Source organism: Colletotrichum navitas, assembly GCF_030913465.1.
Source record: "Colletotrichum navitas strain CBS 125086 chromosome Unknown LY79scaffold_35, whole genome shotgun sequence".
Lineage (NCBI taxonomy): Eukaryota > Fungi > Ascomycota > Sordariomycetes > Glomerellales > Glomerellaceae > Colletotrichum > Colletotrichum navitas.
The window spans coordinates 344,827-365,504 of record NW_026850581.1 but is presented as its reverse complement, the minus strand read 5'-3'; the positions used below and the strand labels follow the sequence as shown (position 1 = coordinate 365,504).

The 20,678-nt window shown below is 54.6% G+C and overlaps 7 protein-coding genes and 1 non-coding gene across 8 annotated transcripts; 3 read left to right on the top strand and 5 right to left on the bottom strand.

Moving 5' to 3' along the window:
* Positions 1–340: 340 nt before the first annotated feature.
* On the top strand, positions 341–4,407 carry LY79DRAFT_608527 (family 2 glycosyl hydrolase). The gene is made up of 4 exons (XM_060561912.1): positions 341–2,620; positions 2,675–2,978; positions 3,050–3,924; positions 3,961–4,407. Exons 1-4 carry the CDS (start codon positions 812–814, stop codon positions 4,201–4,203), a joined length of 3,231 nt encoding a protein of 1,076 aa, XP_060413499.1. The 5' UTR covers positions 341–811; the 3' UTR covers positions 4,204–4,407.
* Positions 4,408–4,477: 70 nt separating this feature from the next.
* Positions 4,478–5,303, bottom strand: LY79DRAFT_633519 (uncharacterized protein; the record flags this gene model as incomplete). The annotated part of the gene is made up of 2 exons (XM_060562215.1): positions 5,001–5,303; positions 4,478–4,849 (listed from the first exon to the last, which is right to left on the bottom strand). The coding sequence occupies exons 1-2, from the start codon at positions 5,253–5,255 to the stop codon at positions 4,478–4,480; spliced, it is 627 nt and encodes a 208-aa protein (XP_060413498.1). The 5' UTR covers positions 5,256–5,303.
* Positions 5,304–5,989: 686 nt separating this feature from the next.
* Positions 5,990–7,483, bottom strand: LY79DRAFT_608522 (mitochondrial carrier domain-containing protein). The gene is made up of 2 exons (XM_060561911.1): positions 7,169–7,483; positions 5,990–7,102 (listed from the first exon to the last, which is right to left on the bottom strand). Exons 1-2 carry the CDS (start codon positions 7,271–7,273, stop codon positions 6,251–6,253), a joined length of 957 nt encoding a protein of 318 aa, XP_060413497.1. The 5' UTR covers positions 7,274–7,483; the 3' UTR covers positions 5,990–6,250.
* Positions 7,484–8,394: 911 nt separating this feature from the next.
* On the bottom strand, positions 8,395–8,476 carry LY79DRAFT_t143. Its single transcript has one exon. It is a non-coding gene; the product is annotated as a tRNA-Asp (tRNA).
* Positions 8,477–8,855: 379 nt separating this feature from the next.
* On the top strand, positions 8,856–9,405 carry LY79DRAFT_670347 (uncharacterized protein; the record flags this gene model as incomplete). The annotated part of the gene is made up of 2 exons (XM_060563767.1): positions 8,856–8,877; positions 9,074–9,405. The coding sequence occupies 2 exons, from the start codon at positions 8,856–8,858 to the stop codon at positions 9,403–9,405; spliced, it is 354 nt and encodes a 117-aa protein (XP_060413496.1).
* A 696-nt stretch (positions 9,406–10,101) lies between these two features.
* Positions 10,102–13,948, top strand: LY79DRAFT_516851 (ankyrin repeat-containing protein; the record flags this gene model as incomplete). The annotated part of the gene is made up of 7 exons (XM_060554864.1): positions 10,102–10,535; positions 10,590–10,815; positions 10,870–10,929; positions 10,975–11,272; positions 11,356–11,568; positions 11,625–13,204; positions 13,817–13,948. Coding segments are annotated over 7 exons (2,943 nt in total), but the record flags the coding sequence as incomplete, so codon positions are not given.
* A 1,241-nt stretch (positions 13,949–15,189) lies between these two features.
* Positions 15,190–17,133, bottom strand: LY79DRAFT_590827 (NYN domain-containing protein; the record flags this gene model as incomplete). The annotated part of the gene is made up of 3 exons (XM_060561203.1): positions 15,190–15,243; positions 16,264–16,542; positions 16,681–17,133. The coding sequence occupies 3 exons, from the start codon at positions 17,131–17,133 to the stop codon at positions 15,190–15,192; spliced, it is 786 nt and encodes a 261-aa protein (XP_060413494.1).
* Positions 17,134–17,864: 731 nt separating this feature from the next.
* LY79DRAFT_556184 (uracil phosphoribosyltransferase-domain-containing protein) lies at positions 17,865–19,752 on the bottom strand. The gene has a single exon (XM_060557995.1). It carries the CDS (start codon positions 19,438–19,440, stop codon positions 18,079–18,081), a length of 1,362 nt encoding a protein of 453 aa, XP_060413493.1. The 5' UTR covers positions 19,441–19,752; the 3' UTR covers positions 17,865–18,078.
* Positions 19,753–20,678: the final 926 nt, after the last annotated feature.

Here is a 20,678-nt window from a genome sequence, read left to right as displayed (position 1 = left end):
TTGGCCAAACAGAACCAATGATAATACCTATCCCGACTAATCCCGGCTGACTCTTGATCAGTGCCTGCTCGGTTGATTACGCAGTAAGAGTACGGATAAAGTGCCCGCTCCCCCTACCCCAAAGTCTGGCGGCAAAAGTCACGTGTGTATCTTGCCGCTTCGGGTCGTGAGCCACGTGAGATGGATCCTCAGGCCTCAGCTTTTAACCTCAGCTTTTAACCTCAACTCTGCCGCGTTACATAAGCTACTAGCCCGAACCCCTCTGGACCAACGATCAGCTACCCCGCTTCCCCAATAGTGTACCATACCTCACCAGCCACCTTCCCCTTGCAGCTGGTCTCTCTGTGATTCCCCCGCACTCCCAGACGCTGCACCGTCTCAGGTGACGTTCGTTCCCGGTTCCCGACCTTGGACAGACACACACACACATCCAGAGCTCGGGTCCTGGTTCTGAGACAGTCAGACAGACATCAGTGTGTTTCCCAGAGCTATCGTTTCCTGCCGATCCAAGCTCCAAACTCAAGCTCCAACCTTCATTGCCATCTCCGTCTTCATCCCCATCTCCATCCGCGTTCCTTCTCCTCCTTTGACAGGGCTGTATGTGAACCACCGCCACCTCCACCCAATCCATCTTTAGACAGCTCGTCATCGTGTACATCAATCTCCCTTGCGCGTCCCCGTCGATATCTCGTCTTCATCTATCGTGTGTCTCCACTGACCCCAATTTTTGTCTCTCCACTCGTTGGCCGTACCTGAACGCGTACCCGCATCGTTCTCCGCCTCGGCCGCCGGTGCCGAACCTCGCATCACCATGTCCGAGATCTCTGATGACTATGTCGACATCTCTTCCGAGACCCGCCTCCATATGGACGTCTACATGGAGAAGTTAGGCCGTCACCGCCGTCTCGGTAGCTCGTCAAGTGACGGCTTGTCCGGCGCCGGATCGTCTGGACAGCAGATCGCCGCGGCCGAGAAGGCCCCCACGCACACCTTTCCTTCGAGCCTCCCGGACTGGAGCAACCTCAAAGTTCTCCACCGCGGCACCCTCCCGCCTCGCAGCTACTTCTTTCTGTACGACAATGAAGAGGACGCCCTTACCAGGGACACCTCCAAGTCCAAGTCCAAGCTCCTGTCAGGGACATGGAAGTTCCATCTGACCACATCGCCGTTCCATGAACCCCGGGACTTTTACAAACCCGACTTTGACACGTCTGAGTGGGACGACATTGTTGTCCCCGGCATGTGGCAGTGCCAGGGCTTTGGCAAGGGTCCACAGTACACGAATCTCAACTTCCCCTGGCCGGTAGACGCCCCCAACATTCCCTACGATGACAATGAGTGCGGCCGCCACGTGACAACATTCCAAGTCGGGGACGACTTTGCCGACCACCAGCTCAGACTGCGATTTGAAGGTGTCGATTCTGCCTTCACCGTCTGGGTCAACGGCAAGGAGGTTGGCTACTCCCAGGGCGCTCGCAACCCTAGCGAGTTCGACGTGACGGACCTTGTCAAGATCGGCGAGGACAACGTCCTCGCGGTCGAGGTCTACCAGAGATGTGACGGCACATACCTCGAGGACCAGGACCAGTGGTGGCTCAGCGGCATCTTCAGGGACGTCTACCTCCACGCCTTTCCCAAGTTTCACCCGGTCGACTACTTCGTCCACACCATCCTCGACGACGACTACAAGGACGCTACTCTCAAGGTCGACATCGAGATGGACCGCGGCGCCTACGTCGACATGAAGCTCCTGGATGCCGACGGCAAGCTTGTGGCCAAGGACATGAAGATCTTTGACCGCCACAACAGCTTCGACATCCGCGTCAAGAACCCTCACAAGTGGACTGCCGAGACGCCGTACCTGTACACGCTCGTCCTCAACTTCAAGAAGTGCAGCCTGGTCCAGCGCGTCGGCTTCCGTCGCACCGAGCTCCTCAAGGGCGTCTTCTGCATCAACGGCGAGCCCGTCAAGTTTCGCGGCGTCAACCGCCACGAGCACCACCCCGACTCCGGTCGTGCGGTGCCGTACGAGTTCCTCAAGCGTGACCTGCTGCTCATGAAGCACTTCAACATCAACGGCATCCGCACCTCGCACTACATCAATGACCCGCGGCTGTACGACCTCGCCGACGAGCTCGGCCTCTGGATCCTCGACGAGGCCGACCTCGAGTGCCACGGCTTCGGCGTCGTCGGCAATAGAGGAGAAAGCTGGGCCACCGACAACCCCGAGTGGCGCGAAGCCTACGAGGACCGTGCGAGACAGATGGTCCAACGAGACAAGAACCACGCGTGTGTTGTCTTGTGGTCCCTGGGCAATGAGTCCTTCTACGGGTCAAACCACCAGCACATGTACGACGTGATCAAGAGCATCGACAAGTCCCGTCTCGTGCACTATGAGGGCGATTGGTCCGCTCGGACAGCGGACATCTACAGCCGCATGTACGCCTCGGCCGACGACATTGTGAGCATGGCCTCCGAGAAGCAGTGGTCCAAGCCGCTCGTCCTGTGCGAGTACATCCATGCCATGGGCAACGGGCCAGGCGGCATCAAGGAATATATTGAGGCCTTCTACGAGTACCCGCGCCTCATGGGAGGCTTCGTGTGGGAATGGGCCAACCATGTAAGTCGCCCAGCGGTGAAAAGGCGGGCGTGCGCCGTCTACTAACAGTGACAGGGCCTCCGCACCAAGAACGAGGACGGCGAGGAGTACATGGCCTATGGCGGCGACTTTGGCGACGTGCCCAACGACTACAACTTTGTTTTTGACGGCCTCTGCTTCGCCGAGCACACCCCGACGCCCGGCTTGCGCGAGTACAGAAAGGCCATCGAGCCGGTGCAGACGCTCGGCATAAAGGACAACGAGGTCACCATCGTCAACCGCTACGACTTCATCTCCCTGGACCACCTCACAGCCACCTGGCACATCGTCGCCGACGGCATGGTCATCGGCGGCGACCAGGAGGTTGAGATCCCCAAGGGTAAGCACTCGTTGCGCGCCGTCCCACGCGGTTGTCGATATTCATGCACCTTGACTAACGCACCCGCTCAGGCGTGAAACCGCACACCAAAGCCCATCTCAAGATCAAGGGTCTCCCGAAGAACCTCGCCGCGGAGGCCTACCTGCATATCGACTTCGCCCTAGCCAGCGACACGAATTGGGCCAAGGCTGGCCGCCTCGTCGCCTTCGGTCAGGTCCCGCTCTCCAAGCCCCCCTCCATGGCCGTAATCCTCTCCTCCCTCTCGAATCCCTTCGTCGACCCCGTCCCGCAGGTCGCCCAGACCTCCCCCTCCCTCCTCACCATCACCTCCTCCACGGGCCTCTCGACCTGGGGCCTCGACCTCCAGCTCGGCACCGTCGCATCATGGCGCAAGGCGTCCCGCCCGCACCTCGAGCTCCTCACCGAGCCCCTCGTCATGGACTTCTACCGTGCCCTCACCGACAACGACCGCGGCGGCCGCTTCGGTCCCAATTGGCAGGACCGTCGCCTCCACCAGACGCGCCACTCGGTCCGGCGCGTGGAGTGGAGCAAGGAGAAGCACGGCCTCGTCGTCAACGTTCACTCCCGCATCGCCCCGCCCGTCCTCGCCTGGGCCGTCGACACCTGGACCACCTTCACCTTCCATGGCGAGGCCGTCTACGTCAAGGTCAAGGGCAAGCCCAGCGGGCCCCTGCTGCCCGACACCTTTGCCCGCATCGGCTTCACCCTCGGCGTCCGCGGCGTCGAGACGGCCGCCTGGTGGGGCCGCGGCCCGGGCGAGAGCTACCGCGACAAGAAGGAGAGCCAGGCGTTTGGCAACTGGGAGGAGACAGTCGACGACCTCTTTGTCGACTACGAGTTCCCGCAGGACGGCGGCAACAGGACCGACGTGCGCTGGGTCGAGTTCCGCGGCCGGCTCCCCGACGACGACGGCGACGAGGGCGCCGTGGAACGCGGGGACGACGAGCAGCCCGCCCTCGAGCGCCTCGTCCGCGCCCGCTTCGGCGACCTCGACGGCGCCTCCTTCTCGGCGATGCACTACACGACCAAGGACCTCGACGAGTGCACTCACCCGTACGAGCTGCACAAGCGCAAGAGGGAGGACACTATTGTGCGGCTCGACTGGGCGCACCACGGTCTGGGTACCGGGTCGTGCGGGCCGGCGACGCTGCCGCAGTATGAGCTGAAGGTCAAGGAGTTTGACTTTGAGCTTATTTTGGACTAGGTAGGCAAGTCGGTTTGTACATGGGCTTAATGGGTTCGTACGAGTATCACAGGATCTGCGTCATGTGTTGCAATGAAAAATGCTGCCTCGCGAAAGTGTCCCGCAACACAAGGTATGATGTGACGGAAGTGACTCTGTGATGGTGATGCTTTGTATTATGCTAGGTTGCAAACCGAACGAATGAATGAGACAGCTCACCCCTCACCTTTGCTCTCTTGTCGAGGTGCCAGCAACCTCCTCTGACACCAAGCCCTAGGATATAGAAAGTGACTACTCAGGCCACGGTGTATTCGTATGCTCCGACCATGTCATCACTCGGATGCACCAGCAAGGCATCCAAGGGGAAGCACTCTGTGTCCCAGACCGCATCCTGTTTCGAAGTCCACCGCGCCCTGAGGTACGCCATGCCGTCACGCTTCTTGTCGGGGCAGGCGTAGATGTTGGAGTAGGCGGGGTCAGCGCCAAACTTGTAAAACCACAGCAAACGGTCGTTCTCTCCGAAGACGGAGGGCTTCGCGGGCAACTCCCGAAAGGCGTTCAGATTGGAGCCTGGGGGAGTCGCTGTGATGGAGCTGTCGCCGCCAGGGGTGTAGGAGATGATGCCGTCGGGGTCGGCGTAGACCCTTTGTCCGCCCGGTTTGGAGATCTGGTTTCCCATGTGGAGCGGTCAGCGACGACGACACAAGGAGGGTGTTTGTGGAGCGTGGTAGTTGGAACGAGGTGGGCGAAAGGTCATGTTGAACATGGCGGATGGAAGGGCTAATGGATGAGGGCAAGGAGAAAGGGTCGAAACGAACCCGAAGCTTCCGGAAGAGGCTATCAACAACCGTCGTGTTTCCGGCCGGACAGTTGGCGCCGGAGAAGTCTGGGCAGTAGGTCGTGGGCATGTGATCGCCGAGCCAGAAACGTCCCTCCCTTGCGTTGATGGCGTAGCCGTACGGGCATTCCCTCATCAGAGTGGTTTGCTGGGACCAGTAGGCGAAGAGGATGGACGGCCCGGCGGCAGCGAGAGCTACTTGGGCCAAAAGAACAGAATAGAGCTTGACGAGCATTGTGTTGGAATTCTTTTTATGGAGTGTTCCTGGGAGAGAGGTATGGCTAGATGGTCAAAGATGCTGGGTTGGGGATGTTTACTGACGGCGGGTTGTGATGATGAGGTTGGGAGAAAAGTGAGGTCAGTCATCTGGAGAGGCGAGCTTTGTAGAGATAGCAAGGCGAATATGTCTGAGGAAGGAGGCTTCCGGAGTGAAGGGGGTAGGTAGTATACGCGTGTTCGCTTGGATCTTAACGAATTGGGTAGCAGCAATCTTTCCAACCGCCTCATAATAGGAGCTTCCATGATCCTTCCTTACAATTCTTTCCCCAGGTACTCTATGTGGGTCTTCCCCAGGATCACCTCAGTTATGGAACGATAGCAGGCACTGCTTTCTCTTCCTGCCTACCTAAGTAGGATGTCAATGGTGGACTTCAACTCTGTTCCTTCCCTTCGTTGTGCTCCTGACGCATGCCACTCGCCGAGAAAGGGCGACGCTGCAGTCGCTTGTTTCCGTAGAGGCAACATCGTCATCTAGTTCCAGTGCGTTCCTTCCATCGATTGACAAAGCCCTTTAATGCTAAGAAAACCGCGGCAGCTCACGAGATTAGCCCGACTATCACAGCCAGGAGGCGGATGCTTTGGACTGAATACGAGGAGAATGAGATACCAAGTCCTTACAGTCCAGTGTCATTCACCGTCTGGGGGACGTCCATCTTGAGACACATGAGGATACCAGAGTTTGAAAGTCCTCTCGACCTCCTGCTACCCATACCTGAGTGAAAGTGGGAACGTTTCGACAGAATTAACATTTTAACTTTTCTATCCTTATGTTGAAGTTTGGTCGGGGCTGATAAAGATGTAGCAAAATAACGATTTGGGAATCATATAGTCTAAGCAATTGCTGGCCCACCGCTCGAACACCCGGATCCAATGCAACCAAACGCCGGCCCTTCCTAGAGTCTTTGTAACCTTTAAACAGTTTACACCTGACGCACTTCTACCATCTCGCCATTACAGCGACTCCTCCTTGTGAATCTCGATACCGGCCGGCGCGCCGACCAGGGTCTTGCACTGCGCGTATATGACGAACTGGCCGGCGACCAGGCCGCAGGTCATGAGGATACGGGGACCCAAGCCGGTCAGCAGCAGACGCTTGGGGCCGAACTCCTTGGCGAGCTGGATCATGCGGCTCGTGGCGCCCTGCTTCGGGTCGCCGGCGCCCTTGTTAATGGCGGACAGCAGGGTGTCGGCCGGGTGGGAGAGCACGGCGGCGGCGACGCCGGCGACGATGCCCGAGGCGAGCTCGACGCCGGTGGACTGCAGCTGGGTCATGGCGGCCTTGCGCTCGGGGCCCATGGTGCGGTAGATGAGCTCGACGGCGGCCTCGTGGACGGAGAACTGGCCGACGGCGTAGGGGACCTGCTTGAACAGCAGGGGCACGAAGCCCGAGTAGAAGCCCTTGAGCCCCTCCTCGCGGGCGAGGCGCGCGAAGCCGGGGGCGAGGCCGGAGGCGTAGCCGCGCTGAGAGACGAGGCGGATGCGGGTGGCCTCGAGGGGGCACAGCAGGATGTCGGCGAAGAACTCGGCGGTGGCGCTGGCGCCGAGGTAGATGGCGGTGCGCCTGTCGACGGCGCGCTCGGGCCCGCCGGCGGCGCTGATGAACTGCTTCTTGAAGAACTCGTAGCCGGCGAACTTGCCGCCACCCTGGACGAGGTAGCCGACGGCGGTGGGGCCGAAGCCGGTCAGCAGAGCGGACGCGCCCTCCTTGGCGACGATCGAGCGGCCGGCCTTGACCATGTTGAGGCCCTTCATGGCGTCGTCGACCTGGATGCGCGTCTTGACGACGTCGATGGGCGTCGCGGCCTGCGGGGGGCGAAGAAAGTGAGCACATGTGGTTTCGCGGAGTTACGAGTGACGGCAATGGCTTACACCGTGCGTCGAGGTCGCCGCGAGGGCGCCTGCTCCAAAGAACTTCCCATAGTCAATGGGCGAGAAAGTCGGGAGCTCCGACTGTGTTGATTTGACTGCGGCCATGGTGTGTGTGGTTTTCCTCCCTTTTTCCTTTTCCTTTTCCCCTTTTTCTTTTGTGTTTTGTTGTTTCGATTGGAGAACAGAGATCTACGCCATTTGCGAGAGAGAGAAAAAAAAACATGTACACACAAGGCGGAATGTGTGGCTGCAGAGGCGGACGACCTCGACTAATAAAGCGCCGCAAGACAAACAACAATAAGAGTCTCGTCATTGCTCCCGGAGCGTCGCAGTGCCTTGGCAGGAGGGCCCCTAGACCCTTGAAGCCCGGAAAGTGGAGCTGAGTCATCCCCGCTGTGAACGCCCTATGACGTCGGCGTGCCAGCGTCGGCGGTGACGGAACCGCCATTCGGGGTCTTCGGGATCGTAAGAACTGCAGGAAAATCGTAGGGATAATGGTTGCACTACCCACCTTAGTGTCACCTAGGTCCCTAGTAAACGGCTGCCATGCAGTTTACCCCTTCCCTCGGCTCGTTCACGGATTGGGCTGGAGGAATCCCCGCCGCTTGACGGCATTCGGGCTCACTTCTCAAGAGCCCCCGAACCCCCACTCCTTTTCCGATGTGGACGACAAGCCCCAACTGGTCTGATGCCGTTCGTTCCCGACCGGCGGCTGCTCCCGCGCCGCGGCTTCAGGCGAGCCTCCGATGCCTAGGATCCACGTTAAGCTTTCTAGGATTTCGTGAGCCGGAGCTCGCTTTTTTCTTGTGGCTCTCTCCGACCTCTATTTATCAATCACTGGTTCCTGTGTCTGCGCGGAGAGCGGCAGACAAGTCCATCGAGTGATGCCCTCGTCATCTCACCCACGGCACCTTCAACGGCATTTTCACTCATGGCCAAATCCATTGTCAAATCCATTGCAAAATCTGTTCATCACGGGGTTGCACTATAGCACCATACGTCGCTGCTGGCTGGAATCATCCTCGCGCGCCACGAAAAATAATCATCATCAGCTCTAAATATTCACCAATGCATCTCATGACGACATATCGAGGTAAATTATGCAATAGACTCTACAGCACCGGATTCACTCCAGTCACACACACTTTACTGTACGAAATACACCACAAGGTAGTGCAGCATAGAAGACTACAACGGCCCTTCAAGTATGCAACTGGCAAAACAAACTCCTCGACGGGGAATTGAACCCCGGTCCCCTGCGAATCGTGTGATGACAAGCAGATATCCTCACCACTAGACTATCGAGGACTTTCACCAGATTGCAATCATCAAGCAGTTTCAGGTTTCCTAGTCGAGGATCTAAACAACATCGTGTTGTCTTGCTATTATCGTGTAGCCTGTTGATGTGGGCTATCATGGACCTTTCTGGTTGGATCAACTGCGTTCCTGAAGGAGAGTTAAGGCCATCGAATAGCTTGGCAGCTAGGAGCACAGGAGACGAAAGGAAATGTGTATCAAACGTGTAAGCACAACTTAACCTACTCATTTGCAACTTTTCCCTAGACCCAACATCACAGAAACAGTTCCTTGACAAGCTGGATCTCCCATCAGTCGTCTTCAATACGCAATAGTATAACCTTAATCTACTAGTCAATTTGCACCTCCCTTTAAGTGTAGGAAAAGCGACATGGGTCTGAGGAAAATCCAAGGTTCGACTACCTGATCGCTTTTCGACATATTGGAATATTAGTGTAAGTGGGGTTATCAGAAGTTGGGCTCCCGGACCCCAAGCCCGATTGCGATCTCTGCTGGCCTATATTCCTAGGAAGCTGTGCCATAAGCACCTGTATTACAAGGACGCCTGCGTCCTTGGTTGCAGCGCTGGATTGACAAGTCCTTCACCAGGAGTTGGTAGTCCTGCGACCTATAGACGGACCTTTGCCGGCAAGGATGGCCTCTACCCCAGTGCTCGGTTCCTCCTCGGCAGCGCGGCGGACCTGCTGGGGCGGGGAGTGCCCGCGGCCGGGTCGTTCAAGTACGTCTTCCAGAGGCTGACCATCCTGGGGATCGTAGGATCGGGTGCCTACCTGCGGGATATGGTGGCGCCGCTGCTCGCCCTCGGGGGGTTTATGGAGGTGCAGGAGTACGACTCGATGCCGCGCGCCGGGGACGGGAGGTGCTCGGGCGCGGCGCACGGGACGGAGCTCGGGGACCGGTGGGAGTGGTTCCGCACCTAGATTGAGGACACGACGGACATCGGGCTGGACATAAGGGTCGAGGGACGCATGGCCGAGCTGCTGGCCGGCACGGTCATCTATGTGGTCGCCCGCGACGTCTACAGCATCCCGAACGCCGGGCCGCCGTCACTGTGGGGCAGCGAGGTCAGGTACTTGGATCCGGGCTATGAGAAAGAGCTACGACGAGACGTTTGTGACGAATGTTGCCTACTTGATTGTGAGGTTCCACGTTGTTATAGAACGCAAACCGGTATCAACGTTGCTTTACTATATACAGGCTCACCAGCGAAAGGCCCAACGCCATTAGGAAAGGTTGAGACAGCAACTTTACGAATGATATGGCTATGTGACCGGATTTCGGGAAGGCAACTTATTATCATGCTGTCGCGCGGCGATATAAGCCACAATTACAGCACAGTACTTGTGAGTCCACTTTTATGCGGCAGACGCCTTATTCTATTCGTCACACATGCCATATAGGCAGCTATCTCAATTTCAACGGCCAAATGGTTTCAATGTATTTCTACAAGAGGTGTGAACAATATGCACGTCGAATCACGTGGTGCCCAGATGCAGGTTTCTGCCTATGTCATGCAGCTGATCAGGCTGCCCCTCATTTCAGCGGCCACATCTTCGTGATGCGTCCCTTTCTTGCCTTGCTACGTGCCTCGGGTAGAACCGTTTGCCTGGAACGAGATGGCCACCTTGGAAGATTCGCTGGCAGACTCGCAGGGGCTACTGGTTGCGATCATCGTCTGCCTGGTGGCTGTGGCTCTCAGCTGGCAAACTCTCCGTTTTTTGCTTTCGTCGCCGCCACCCAAGCCCAGGAGCCTCACTTTTCGTGTCGACGACGTCCCAATTGATCATGTCCATGACTTCGGTCGTAGACTGCAATCTATCGCGGAGCAAGACCCGGTCCTGCGCGGCGTTGCCTCTGCTATTGTTCTTCGATCTTTAGCACCAAGGGACAAGGTCACCAGCTGCGCTACCGTCTCTGTCGTGACGCATCTATCTGGAGATAGTTTATGTGTGCGACTCCATCACGCTGGAAGAGGTCACCCTTATACCTACAGCTGCAATTTTGAGGGCATAACGCCGCTCTATGTGGCAGAGGGTGGCGCGGATATCGAGTCAGTACTCACAATTGTCCATCGTCATGCTCGGGGCGCCACTTACACTCGCAGTATCATCGCAGTGCCGGGCCTCAGAAGCCATGCTCTCGGCTCTTGGAAGTCTCCCAACGGTGATCAAGTCTGGTTACGAGATTTCCTGCCCAGGGAAATCCCCGCCATCCGAGTATTCCTTTACGGTTATGACACTGTCCTTCCCGGCAGTCTTTCAAAGCAGTCTATCAAGGATTTAGGGAGTATACTCCTTGAACGTATAACCGCTTTCCGAGCAGGAGATGACGTATGTGTAAGAAAATCATGCAATCATTATCCGGGCTTGGGCTCATCTATTTAGACAAGCCGTCGTCCGATCATCTTCGTTGGCCATAGTCTCGGTGGCTTACTGATCAAAGAAGTAAGACGCTGCATAACTAGGCTGATAGGTAGCTAACAGTCGCAGGCCCTTTTACAAGCTCGTAGACGCCATAGTGAAACAAAATCTGATTTTTCCAAGGCCACTTTTGGACTTCTTTTCTTTGGAGTTCCGAATCTTGGCTTGCGGAACGAGCAGTTGAGAACGCTCGTACGAGGCCAGCCGAACGAAAGTTTGATCAACGACCTACTAGTCGATAACGACTCGGAGCCCCCGAACTGTCTCAAGACTCTTTCGGACCAGTTTTCTGAGACATGCCGGGACTACTACCAGGTGGTGTCATTTTTTGAGCGCTCACTCAGCCCAACTATAGAAGTAAGAAGCGGTCTAAGACCTTAAAGCGACTCAAAGATATAGGACTAACTGTTTCTCTATAGCTGGGTAAAGACGGAAAATAGTGCAAGACAGGCCGCTCTTCTTTACTAGTTACAGGTGACTCTGCTACCAGTACAGGCCTAGTTGCTGCAGCTGATGAGGATAACATCCCCCTTAACACGGATCACTCAGGACTCGTCAAGTTTGATAACAAGATTCAAGGCGATTATCCTATCGTGAGGGAAAGAATCAAAAAGCTTTGTAAGGAAGCAAAGATTGAAGTAGCTAGGCGATTTTCTAAGCATGGTAGGTTGTTCATAAAGCACGCTGTGAATGTTATTCTTGCTGACTTCATAGCATAGACCTCCACCGGCCACATTCTGCCGATTCAGAAGCTTGTATGAAGTCGCTGGCCTTTCGGGACATGAACAGCCGGCAGAATAACATCGAAACAAGCGTTGCAGGCACATGTGATTGGATCTTCTCGCACCAATCCTTCCTACAGTGGACCGAGCAAAAGCAAGGGTTACTCTGGATCATGGGGAAACCTGGATCTGGCAAATCAACAATACTGAAGCATACCCTTCAGAAAGTGCCATATTTGTATGGATCGGACACCATCGTCCTTTCTTTCTTCTTCCACGGCCGCGGCAATGAACTGCAGAGGACTCAGCTGGGCCTCTTCAGATCTCTCCTACACCAGATGCTTCGGCAGATCCCTGGCGCGCTCTCTGACCTAGTCGATGAGTATCGACGCAAAACAAACACAGAGGGAAAACATGGACAAGAATGGGACTGGGATCTACTACCGCTAAGGGGATTTCTCGAGTCAGCACTGCCAAGGGTTCTGAAACAGTTTCCAGTCATCATCTTCATTGACGCACTCGACGAATGCGGAGAGGAGTCTGCTGTGCAACTTATACAGTACCTCAAAACCCTACTAGCCACCTTCGCGCCAACAGACTATCGACTTAGATTCTGCTTCGCTTGTCGTTACTACCCTAACCTTAATTCAAAAGATGGATTGAATATACTGCTCGACACAGAAAACCAGGCGGACGTCACTACATACGTACAAACCAAGTTCAGTGACGATCCAGACGTACAAATCGAAGATATCATAGCTAGAAATGCACATGGTGTTTTCATATGGGCACAATTCGTTGTGGAGCGTGTCTTGAAACTGAAACGCCGGGGGGAACCCAGGGGTAAGATAATGGCCGATGTCATGAAGACGCCAGAGGATTTGGAGGATTTTTATCACCGACTTATCGAAAAGGCGCAGCATCACACAGGCACATTAAGGCTTGCACAGTGGATCTGTTTCTCAACAAGACCCCTGACGACGCACGAGCTATCATGGGCCATGGCCTATCAATCCGACTGCACGTTTCGTTCGATCGAGGAATGGCGGAACTCCGAGAATTTCATCACAGCAAACGATATGGACACAAGACTCAAATTCCTCAGCTGCGGCCTCGCCGAGACCGTGGGACCATGGCATCAAAGAACTGTTCAATTCATTCATCAGTCTGTCAAGGACTACTTCATCAAGCGTGGATTGTCTTTCCTACATGTCAAGTTGGAAACAGCCAGTTTGGTGGCACCTACTGCCAATCTTTTGCTAGCATGGTCTTGTACCTGCTACCTGAAGCTTGTCTTCTCTTCTTCAAAACAAGATTATTGGAAGGTCCAGCGGGAGAGGGGCCTTCTCGGGTTTTTGAACTATGCCGCGATCTCGTGGATTGATCATATGAAACTCGGAGAATCAGTTGAACAATCTCCAAAGAAGTTTCTGGGCCTGCTCGAATGGCCTGGAGGCTCTCTCATACGCTCATGGGCAACACTCTATGGTGATCTCACTTCTGAGTATGTGTCGCCCGAAAGTACCATTTTGTATATCCTAGCGAGATACGGTTTGGTAAAATTACTCTCATGTCTGGTTCTTGATGCGGATGATTCTCACTTTAATTGGAGAGATGCAAAGACTGGCATGACGCCGCTTACAAACGCGGCTAGACACGAACACGAGGCAGTGGTTGAGCTGCTCCTCGCAACGGGAAAAGTCAATGTCAACTCTACAGACAAAACAAACCGCTCCGCGTTGCATTGGGCGGTTAGAAGTGGAAATGAGAGCATCGTCAAAATGCTGCTAGACACCGGCAACGTTGATGTCAACTTGAGAGATGAAGATAATTGGTCACCGCTGTCACTGGCAGCCGAAGTCGAGAACCTTTGTATAGTCAAGTATCTCTTTGAAACGGGCAAGGTCGACGTCAACCAAAGGAGCTCTTTCGGTCGAACACCTCTCTCATGGGCAGTTGGCACTGGAAACGAGTCCGTCGTTAGATTCCTGCTTAATACTGGCCAAGCTGATGCCACTTTAAGAGATGATGCCGGCCGATCACCGTTGTCGTGGGCAGCCAGCAGTGGAAATGGGGACACTTTCGAGATTATCCATGGCGCCGGCAACATTGCTATCAACGAAAAGGACTCAAGTGGCCGCTCGCCTCTCTCGTGGGCTGCCGGTACTGGCAACGACGTCATCGTCAAGTTGCTCCTCTATGCTGACAAAGTTGACATCAACTCAAAGGACGTCAACGACCGAACCCCATTCTCGTGGGCAGCTGCTAATGGCCACGAGGCCGTCATTGCGATACTCCTCAGCACAGGCAAAGTTGAAGTCAACACGAGCGAAAAACACAGTGGGCGAACAGCATTATCATTAGCAGCCGGAAACGGACACGAAGCTGCGGTCAAGGCAATTCTCAACACAAGAGGAGTTAATGTCAACTCCAAGGATGTCAATAACCGAACGCCATTATTATGGGCAGCTATGAATGGCCATGAGGTTGTCGTCGCGATACTCCTGGGCACAGGCGTGGTTGAGACCGACTCGAGCGACAGACGAACTGGGCGAACATCATTATCATGGGCAGCCGGGAATGGCTACACAGCTGTGGCAAAGACGCTTCTCGAGGAAGGTGAAGCTGAGGTTAACTCGCAAGACGTCAATGGACGATCGCCACTGTCATGGGCGGCTGCCAATGGACACGAAGAGGTGGTCAAGCTACTGGTGAACGTAGACAACGTCAACGTTGACTCAAGAGATGACAGTGGGCAGACGCCACTGTGGTTAGTAGCCGCGAAAGAACACCAGGGCATAATGAAGCTGCTTCACGGTACGGGCGGTGATACTGCCGCCCCAATCTACTTCCGAAATCCGGAGACGCCACTGCCCCAGGAAGTTCAAAGAAAATACGATGTTGACTTCAAGAGACTCCTTGAAACTGGAAAGCTCAATTTTGATCGGAGCGATACGCCCAAAGGTCGAACACCGCTGTCATGGGCGGCTATGAACGGACACATACAGGTTGTCAAGATACTCCTCGACACTGGAAATTTGGACCTTGATTCCAAAGACAACGACGGCCGGTCACCTTTATGGCTAGCAGCCACGAACGGACACACCGCTGTAGTTGAAATGCTCCTCGACACAGGCAGAGTCAACGTCAACTCGCAAGACAACGATGGTCGGACACCGCTATGGTGGCCGGCATGGAACGCATATGATCAGACGGTAGCTGCACTTGTTTTCAGAGGCAAGGCGGACGTTCATATTAGAGACAACAAGGGCCAGACGCCTTTGATATGGGCAGTCGAGAATGGACGCAGGGACATGGTGAAGATGATCCTAAGACTGAACACCGCCTCAATTAATACGAAAGATAACGGCGGATGGACGGCTTTGTCTTGTGCTGCCCGCGAAGGACACAAGGAGATAGTCGAGGACCTTCTCGCTACGGGCGAGGTCGATATTGACCCAAGCAACACGAGAAATGACCGGATTCCACTCTTGTGGGCAGCTGAATGCGGACATGAAGCTGTTGTCAAGAGCCTTCTCGACACGGGAAATTTCCCAATCGATTACAAAGACCGCAATGGTTGGACAGCCTTGTCTTGTGCGTCACGAAACGGACACTTGGGCGTTGTCGAAGTGCTCCTCGACACCGGCAAGGTTGACGTCAATTCAAGAGATAAAAGCAACCAGACGCCACTTTGGTGGGCGGTGGGAAATGGTCATGCCGACGTCGTTCGGATGCTCTTGGACGTGGGCAGTGCCGACGTCAGCTTGAGAGATAACCGCGACCGGACTCCACTGTTGCTGGCGACTGATTTCGGAGACTGGCACATAGTCATGATGCTTCTTGACAGAGACAAAACCTGCGTTAGCTCTCAAGATGATGAAGGCAGAACACCGCTATTGTCAGCAGCCGCAAATGGGCGTATGGATCTAGTGAAACTACTCCTTGACACCGATGGGATGGATGCCAATTTGAGAGACAACAGCGGACGATCACCATTGTCACGGGCGGCGGAAAGCGGGCACAATGACATAGTCAATATTCTTCTCGGCAGGAAATGTCAGTATTAGCTCAAGAGATGGAGAGCATGGGTAGATCCTGCTGTCATGCGGATAAGGAATGGGGGAAAGGCGATGTTTCTATGAAAACACCTCTTGAAATGGGTAGATACTGATGGTGACTTCCAATAGAGAAAAATTATCTACAAAGGGTTTTCAGACAAATAGGCGTACGTCGAATGCTCGAGAGGCTTGATGCGCGTATATGGTGATTACCCATTTCCATGGAGCCAATCCTGATCGGCAATATCAGAAAGAACAGTAGCAGTAACCATTTCGGCGAAATTAGAACGCCAAAACTTGCCAGAATTGAAATCCGGATACGTCTGGATGAGGAGGTCATTGACTCGACCCAAGTAATAGGCCCATCCCTCTTGATCCGATAAGGCTTCAACCAAGTCCTACAGGGGTTTCTCCTCCTGGCCAATGCTGTCCAGCTGAGCATCACTCTCCAGAGTTATGGTCGATGTATGCTCCTGTAACGGCGTGGTGTCGGTAGGGCTGGCCTGAGGTGCCGCCAGCTGCTCGCCGTTGACAACGGCAGCATCCACTGAATGGTCAAGACACTTAGCACGAACCCATGCATGTAAAACTTCTTGATCTTGACGACGGTCAAAATCAAAGAGGCCAGTAGCCTCAACCATTCTTGAGAATTCTTTGGGGTACCCCAACCTGCCAGGGTCAAAGTTTGGATACAACATGGTAAAGCGAAGTTCGACTTGATACAATGAGGCCCACCCCGTCTCAACTGATAGGTGTTCGACCGTGTCCAGCAGGATTTTGCCCAGCTGAGCGTGGCTATCCGGAGTAATAGACGAGGTATGCTCCTGTGGCGGTGCGGTGACGGCATGGCTGGCCTGAGGTGCCGCCGGCTGCTTGGCGTCGACGATGTCCTCGACGTAGATGAAACTGCTGCATGCCGCCATGAAGGCCTTACGAGACGAGGTATGCTCCTGTGGCGGTGCGGTGACGGCACGGCTGGCCTGAGGTGCCGCCAGCTGCTTGGCGTCGACGATGTCATCGACGTAGATGAACTTGTTGCATGCCGCCATGAAGGCCTTGGGCGTGTGACAGTGACCGAAGCCGTACACGCTCAGGCCCGACTCGCGAATGCGCAGGGCTAGGGGGGTGAAGTCGTTGTCGCTGGAAACGAGGCAAAAGCCGTCAAATTGCTTGGCGTGGAGCAAGTCCATGGCGTCAATGATCATAGCCGAGTCGGTCGCGTTTTTGTGGGAAGTGTAGGCGATCTGCTGCATTGGTCGAATCGACTGGCCGAGAAGTTCGTACTTCCAGCTTCTCATGCTGATGGCGGACCAGTCGCCGTACGCCCGTTTCACGTGGGCAGTACCATATTTGGCGACTTCAGTAAGAATAGCGCCGGTCAGCGCAGGCTGCGCGTTGTTCGCGTCGATGAGAACCGCGAGTCTGGCGGCCAACTTAGTAGCCATGTTGACGCCCTTGCGGACACTGGCGCCGCAGGGCTTCACCAAAATGCAATCAAGAATGCGGAGCTCATAAGACTAAGGGAGCATGATAGAACATTAATCAGGTGATCATAGCAGCAGACAGTGCAGTGGGAGGTCATTGAGTGGGGATAAGTACCTTGAGCCTCTCGCAGTATATTCACTCCCAGGTTGCTGTGTTCGTTTTCGACGCCGGATGACCGCTGACCGAGATAGCGATCTGTCGCGTCGTCGAGTTCAACGCGCCACCTGGTGTAAATTTGCTTGCCCCGGAACAATTGCTATTCCGGGTCTAAGGAGAGGGTCGACCACGTGAGATGCATATCGATACGCCCAGGCCCAGACAACCTGGATTGTGAAGGCAAACCATGATACTGCTAGAACGTAAAGTTAATGTAAGGACTACAGCGTCTAGAACGGAGTGTAACGCAAAGTGCGGTAGTTGTTTTCACTGAGGAAAAACCGACTATGACCTGCTAATCGGGTTGAAATGCTACTATGGATGGTGGTGAGCCACGTCTGTAGCGCAGGTTGACTGCACAAGCCACACGACGCTATTCCCAGCTTGTAACGAATAGAATGAGGCGCTGTAGGCACAAAAGTGGATCCACAATTGCCATGCTGCAATTGTGGCATAATATATCACGTCGTTGCATAGCTTCACAACAAGTCCACTATTAGCTGGCTGTGTTACGTATCTTGCCACAAGAACCACCGGCCTTTGACAACAAGATTGAACACATCGAGGAAGAAAGCAAAAAGCCGTAATCTATCTGATTTTTTCTCTATTGATAACGAGCACAATGTCAAGAAATGAATGTGTTGAGTCCCTGATCGGCACCACTTTCACGACCGGAAACACCAGACGAATGCGGTCTGTAAAACTACTCAAGCGCATGATCCGGTCTCAATCAACCTGAAACAGCCAACTCAGGGAAGTTGGGTTGTGTTGAAGAGCCTGTTTCCAGTATCTGTGCCTCCCTTTCCCGTGAACTTGTTCTCCGACAGACGTAGTGCAACGAGGCCCAGATCCGCAGCGTTCGCAAGCGGCTCCAGGACATTAGATATTGCTTTCTCCTGGACGACCCCAGCCACCACCACGATTCGCTTGATTGCATCTAGCTTGCGTATCTTCTCAACAAATTCAACGATTGTCTTGCCACTATTGACCACCGAGTCCACCAGCAGCACCGTCTGCTTCCCCGCAAGATTCTCCGAGTTGAGGTCCTCGGGGCCGCCGGCGTGAAGGAACATGGCTTTCGGGAACGCCTCGCTGACTCCGAGAGCCATTGGCTCCCCGCCGCGCATCAAGGCCACGACAGCGGTGCTGTCCTCGTTGAGAAGTCGATAGCCATCGGTTATGCGGCCTTGAACGTGCGCGATGGGATACTTCTCCACACCAAGTACACCGGTCAGAAATTCCGTTGCAAGGTACCAACCCACTTGATGATGAGCTACTCTGAGGCTGTGGCCTGCGATAGCCGCATCGCGAGTCGGTGTCATGAGCAGCTTAGCCGCGTTTTTCGCCGTTGCATGAACAACTTGGAGGCGTCGACGGCTAGTGACGGACTTGACGAAGGCTTGACTGGCAATGTTGACAAGTGGCAGTTTGTCGAGGTCGAGACGCGGCGTTGAGGAATCCGGAATTAGGGCTTGTCGTGGACGAAAGTTGCCCTCATCGATCGCCTTCGACAAGACCGCGTCCATGCTTCGACTTCTGGTCTGATGTTCGCCGACCACGACAATGGCCTGATCAGCCAGCTTCAGCATGGGCAGGTCCACCGGGCTATCTCCAAATGCGCAGACATAGAGGCCGTGATGGTCCCGCAGTCGGGAGACAACGCCGCCTTTGGCCAAAGGGTCGACAACGTAGCCGTCCGCGACGCGTCCCCCACCAATGACCTTCACGCTCTGAGAAAGGCCCTCTCTGTCCAAGACCTTTTCCCAGACTCGGCGTATGCCGCAGGTGACAACGATTGCGCCTGTGGACGGCTCTCTCTCCAAAGCGTGGATCAAGGCCAAGAACTCGGGATGCATGGTGACGGCAGATGCAACCTCACTGCACAGGCTTTCAAAGTCGGATCGACTTTCCTCGTAGAGAAAGGTAGCTTGTCTGAATGCCGAATACGAGTATCCCAGATGGCTGCTGAACAGAGCCCTGAGGGGACACTTTTCCTTCGAGGATTGCCTCTCTCTTAGTTTCTCCCAAAACATCGTGCCCGTGTCCATAGCGCAGATAGTTCGGTCCGCGTCGAGGACCACCATCGTTCCAAGCTTGTTCTCTCTTTGCATAGTGAGAACGACTTCATCAAGTCGGCTGTTGACACGAGACAGGTTCTCTTTCTCGGAATGAAGACGGATGTCGTGGAGAAGAGGCAGGACGCTGTCCAGGAGGGATTGGTTCGGCGATGTGATTCCGAAAAGAATACCATTTTCAAGGCAGAGACGGCGGAGCTGCTTCTTCTCGGTGTCCTGCCACTTGCGTATGTGGTCGATGGGCAGAGGTTGGCGACACCGAACGGTGTCCACTCGAGAGCGTTCAACCACCACGTCGGCAGGGACATCAAGGTAGATGATATGCGTGTATACGCGGAGGTCGCGGTCCGTACACACAGCCTCGTAGATGGTACTGCTTACTTGAGACCAGAACAGAAAGTGGCCGGTAACGACCCCAACACGCCCTGCTCGGGTGCACTCGTTGGCGATGGCGTCGATGGCCATCTGGCGCCAATGAAGCTTCTTTTGATCATCAGACCTCTTGAAGACTTCTAACCCTCCTGGAACGACTCTATCAATGACATCAGAGCCCTCGAAGAATTGAAAGTGCTCATGATTGAGCCTGCTCTTCAGCTTGCTCAGGAGAAAAGATTTGCCGCAGCCTGGGACGCCGTAGAGGCCGATCACAATTGGTCTGGTTTTGTCGGAAGTAGCCATGGGAGCTTTGGGAAACTCGTCCGGAAAAGAGAGCAAGTGGAAATGGCGTCTGTAGACGGGGAAGATGCATGCAAAGTGAGTTGTGAGATGCAGACAGACCTGGAAATGGCATTGGAGAGAGTGCCGAAGATATAGGTTGCCGAGAATATAGGTTGCTTCGCCGCCATACGATTACTATCGCATGACGACGCTGATAGGACATTCGTTTGTAGCAAATGATAGTAAATGCCATCCACATGCGGGAGGCCGACCACCATATAGGCAGCCTTACCTCAAAATTGCCAGGAAAAAATGCCACAGGCCGTTGCTTGCGGTACAAACACCCCATCTTTGGGTAAAAGAGGGCCAACACGATAGTAAACCAACAGGAAGTTTTCATCCCGTTGTTGTTACCAAAACTACACAAAGCAATCATGTTACCATGCATGCCTGTTGTTAGCAAATCTTGGATTTCTGTTTGTCGCCAAACAAGACATTTTCCGGCGCACGTTGTTTTTGAGCGGCTGTAGACATATGCAGGGGCCATCCAAGCCGGATAGTTTACTTTGTTCACTTAGGTAAGTTCTGTATCAGGAGAAACTAGAAGCGCGTATGAG

Coding starts and splice junctions, on each gene's coding strand:
- LY79DRAFT_608522 (XM_060561911.1), bottom strand. CDS start 7,273: ATGGCCGCAGTCAAATCAACACAGTCGGAGCTCCCGACTTTCTCGCCC. Junction 7,103..7,168: donor CGGCGACCTCGACGCACGGT/GTAAGCCATTGC, acceptor CGCCCCCCGCAG/GCCGCGACGCCCATCGACGT.
- LY79DRAFT_556184 (XM_060557995.1), bottom strand. CDS start 19,440: ATGCAAAGAGAGAACAAGCTTGGAACGATGGTGGTCCTCGACGCGGAC.
- LY79DRAFT_608527 (XM_060561912.1), top strand. CDS start 812: ATGTCCGAGATCTCTGATGACTATGTCGACATCTCTTCCGAGACCCGC. Junction 2,621..2,674: donor TGTGGGAATGGGCCAACCAT/GTAAGTCGCCCA, acceptor TAACAGTGACAG/GGCCTCCGCACCAAGAACGA. Junction 3,925..3,960: donor ACGACGGCGACGAGGGCGCC/GTGGAACGCGGG, acceptor CCCGCCCTCGAG/CGCCTCGTCCGCGCCCGCTT.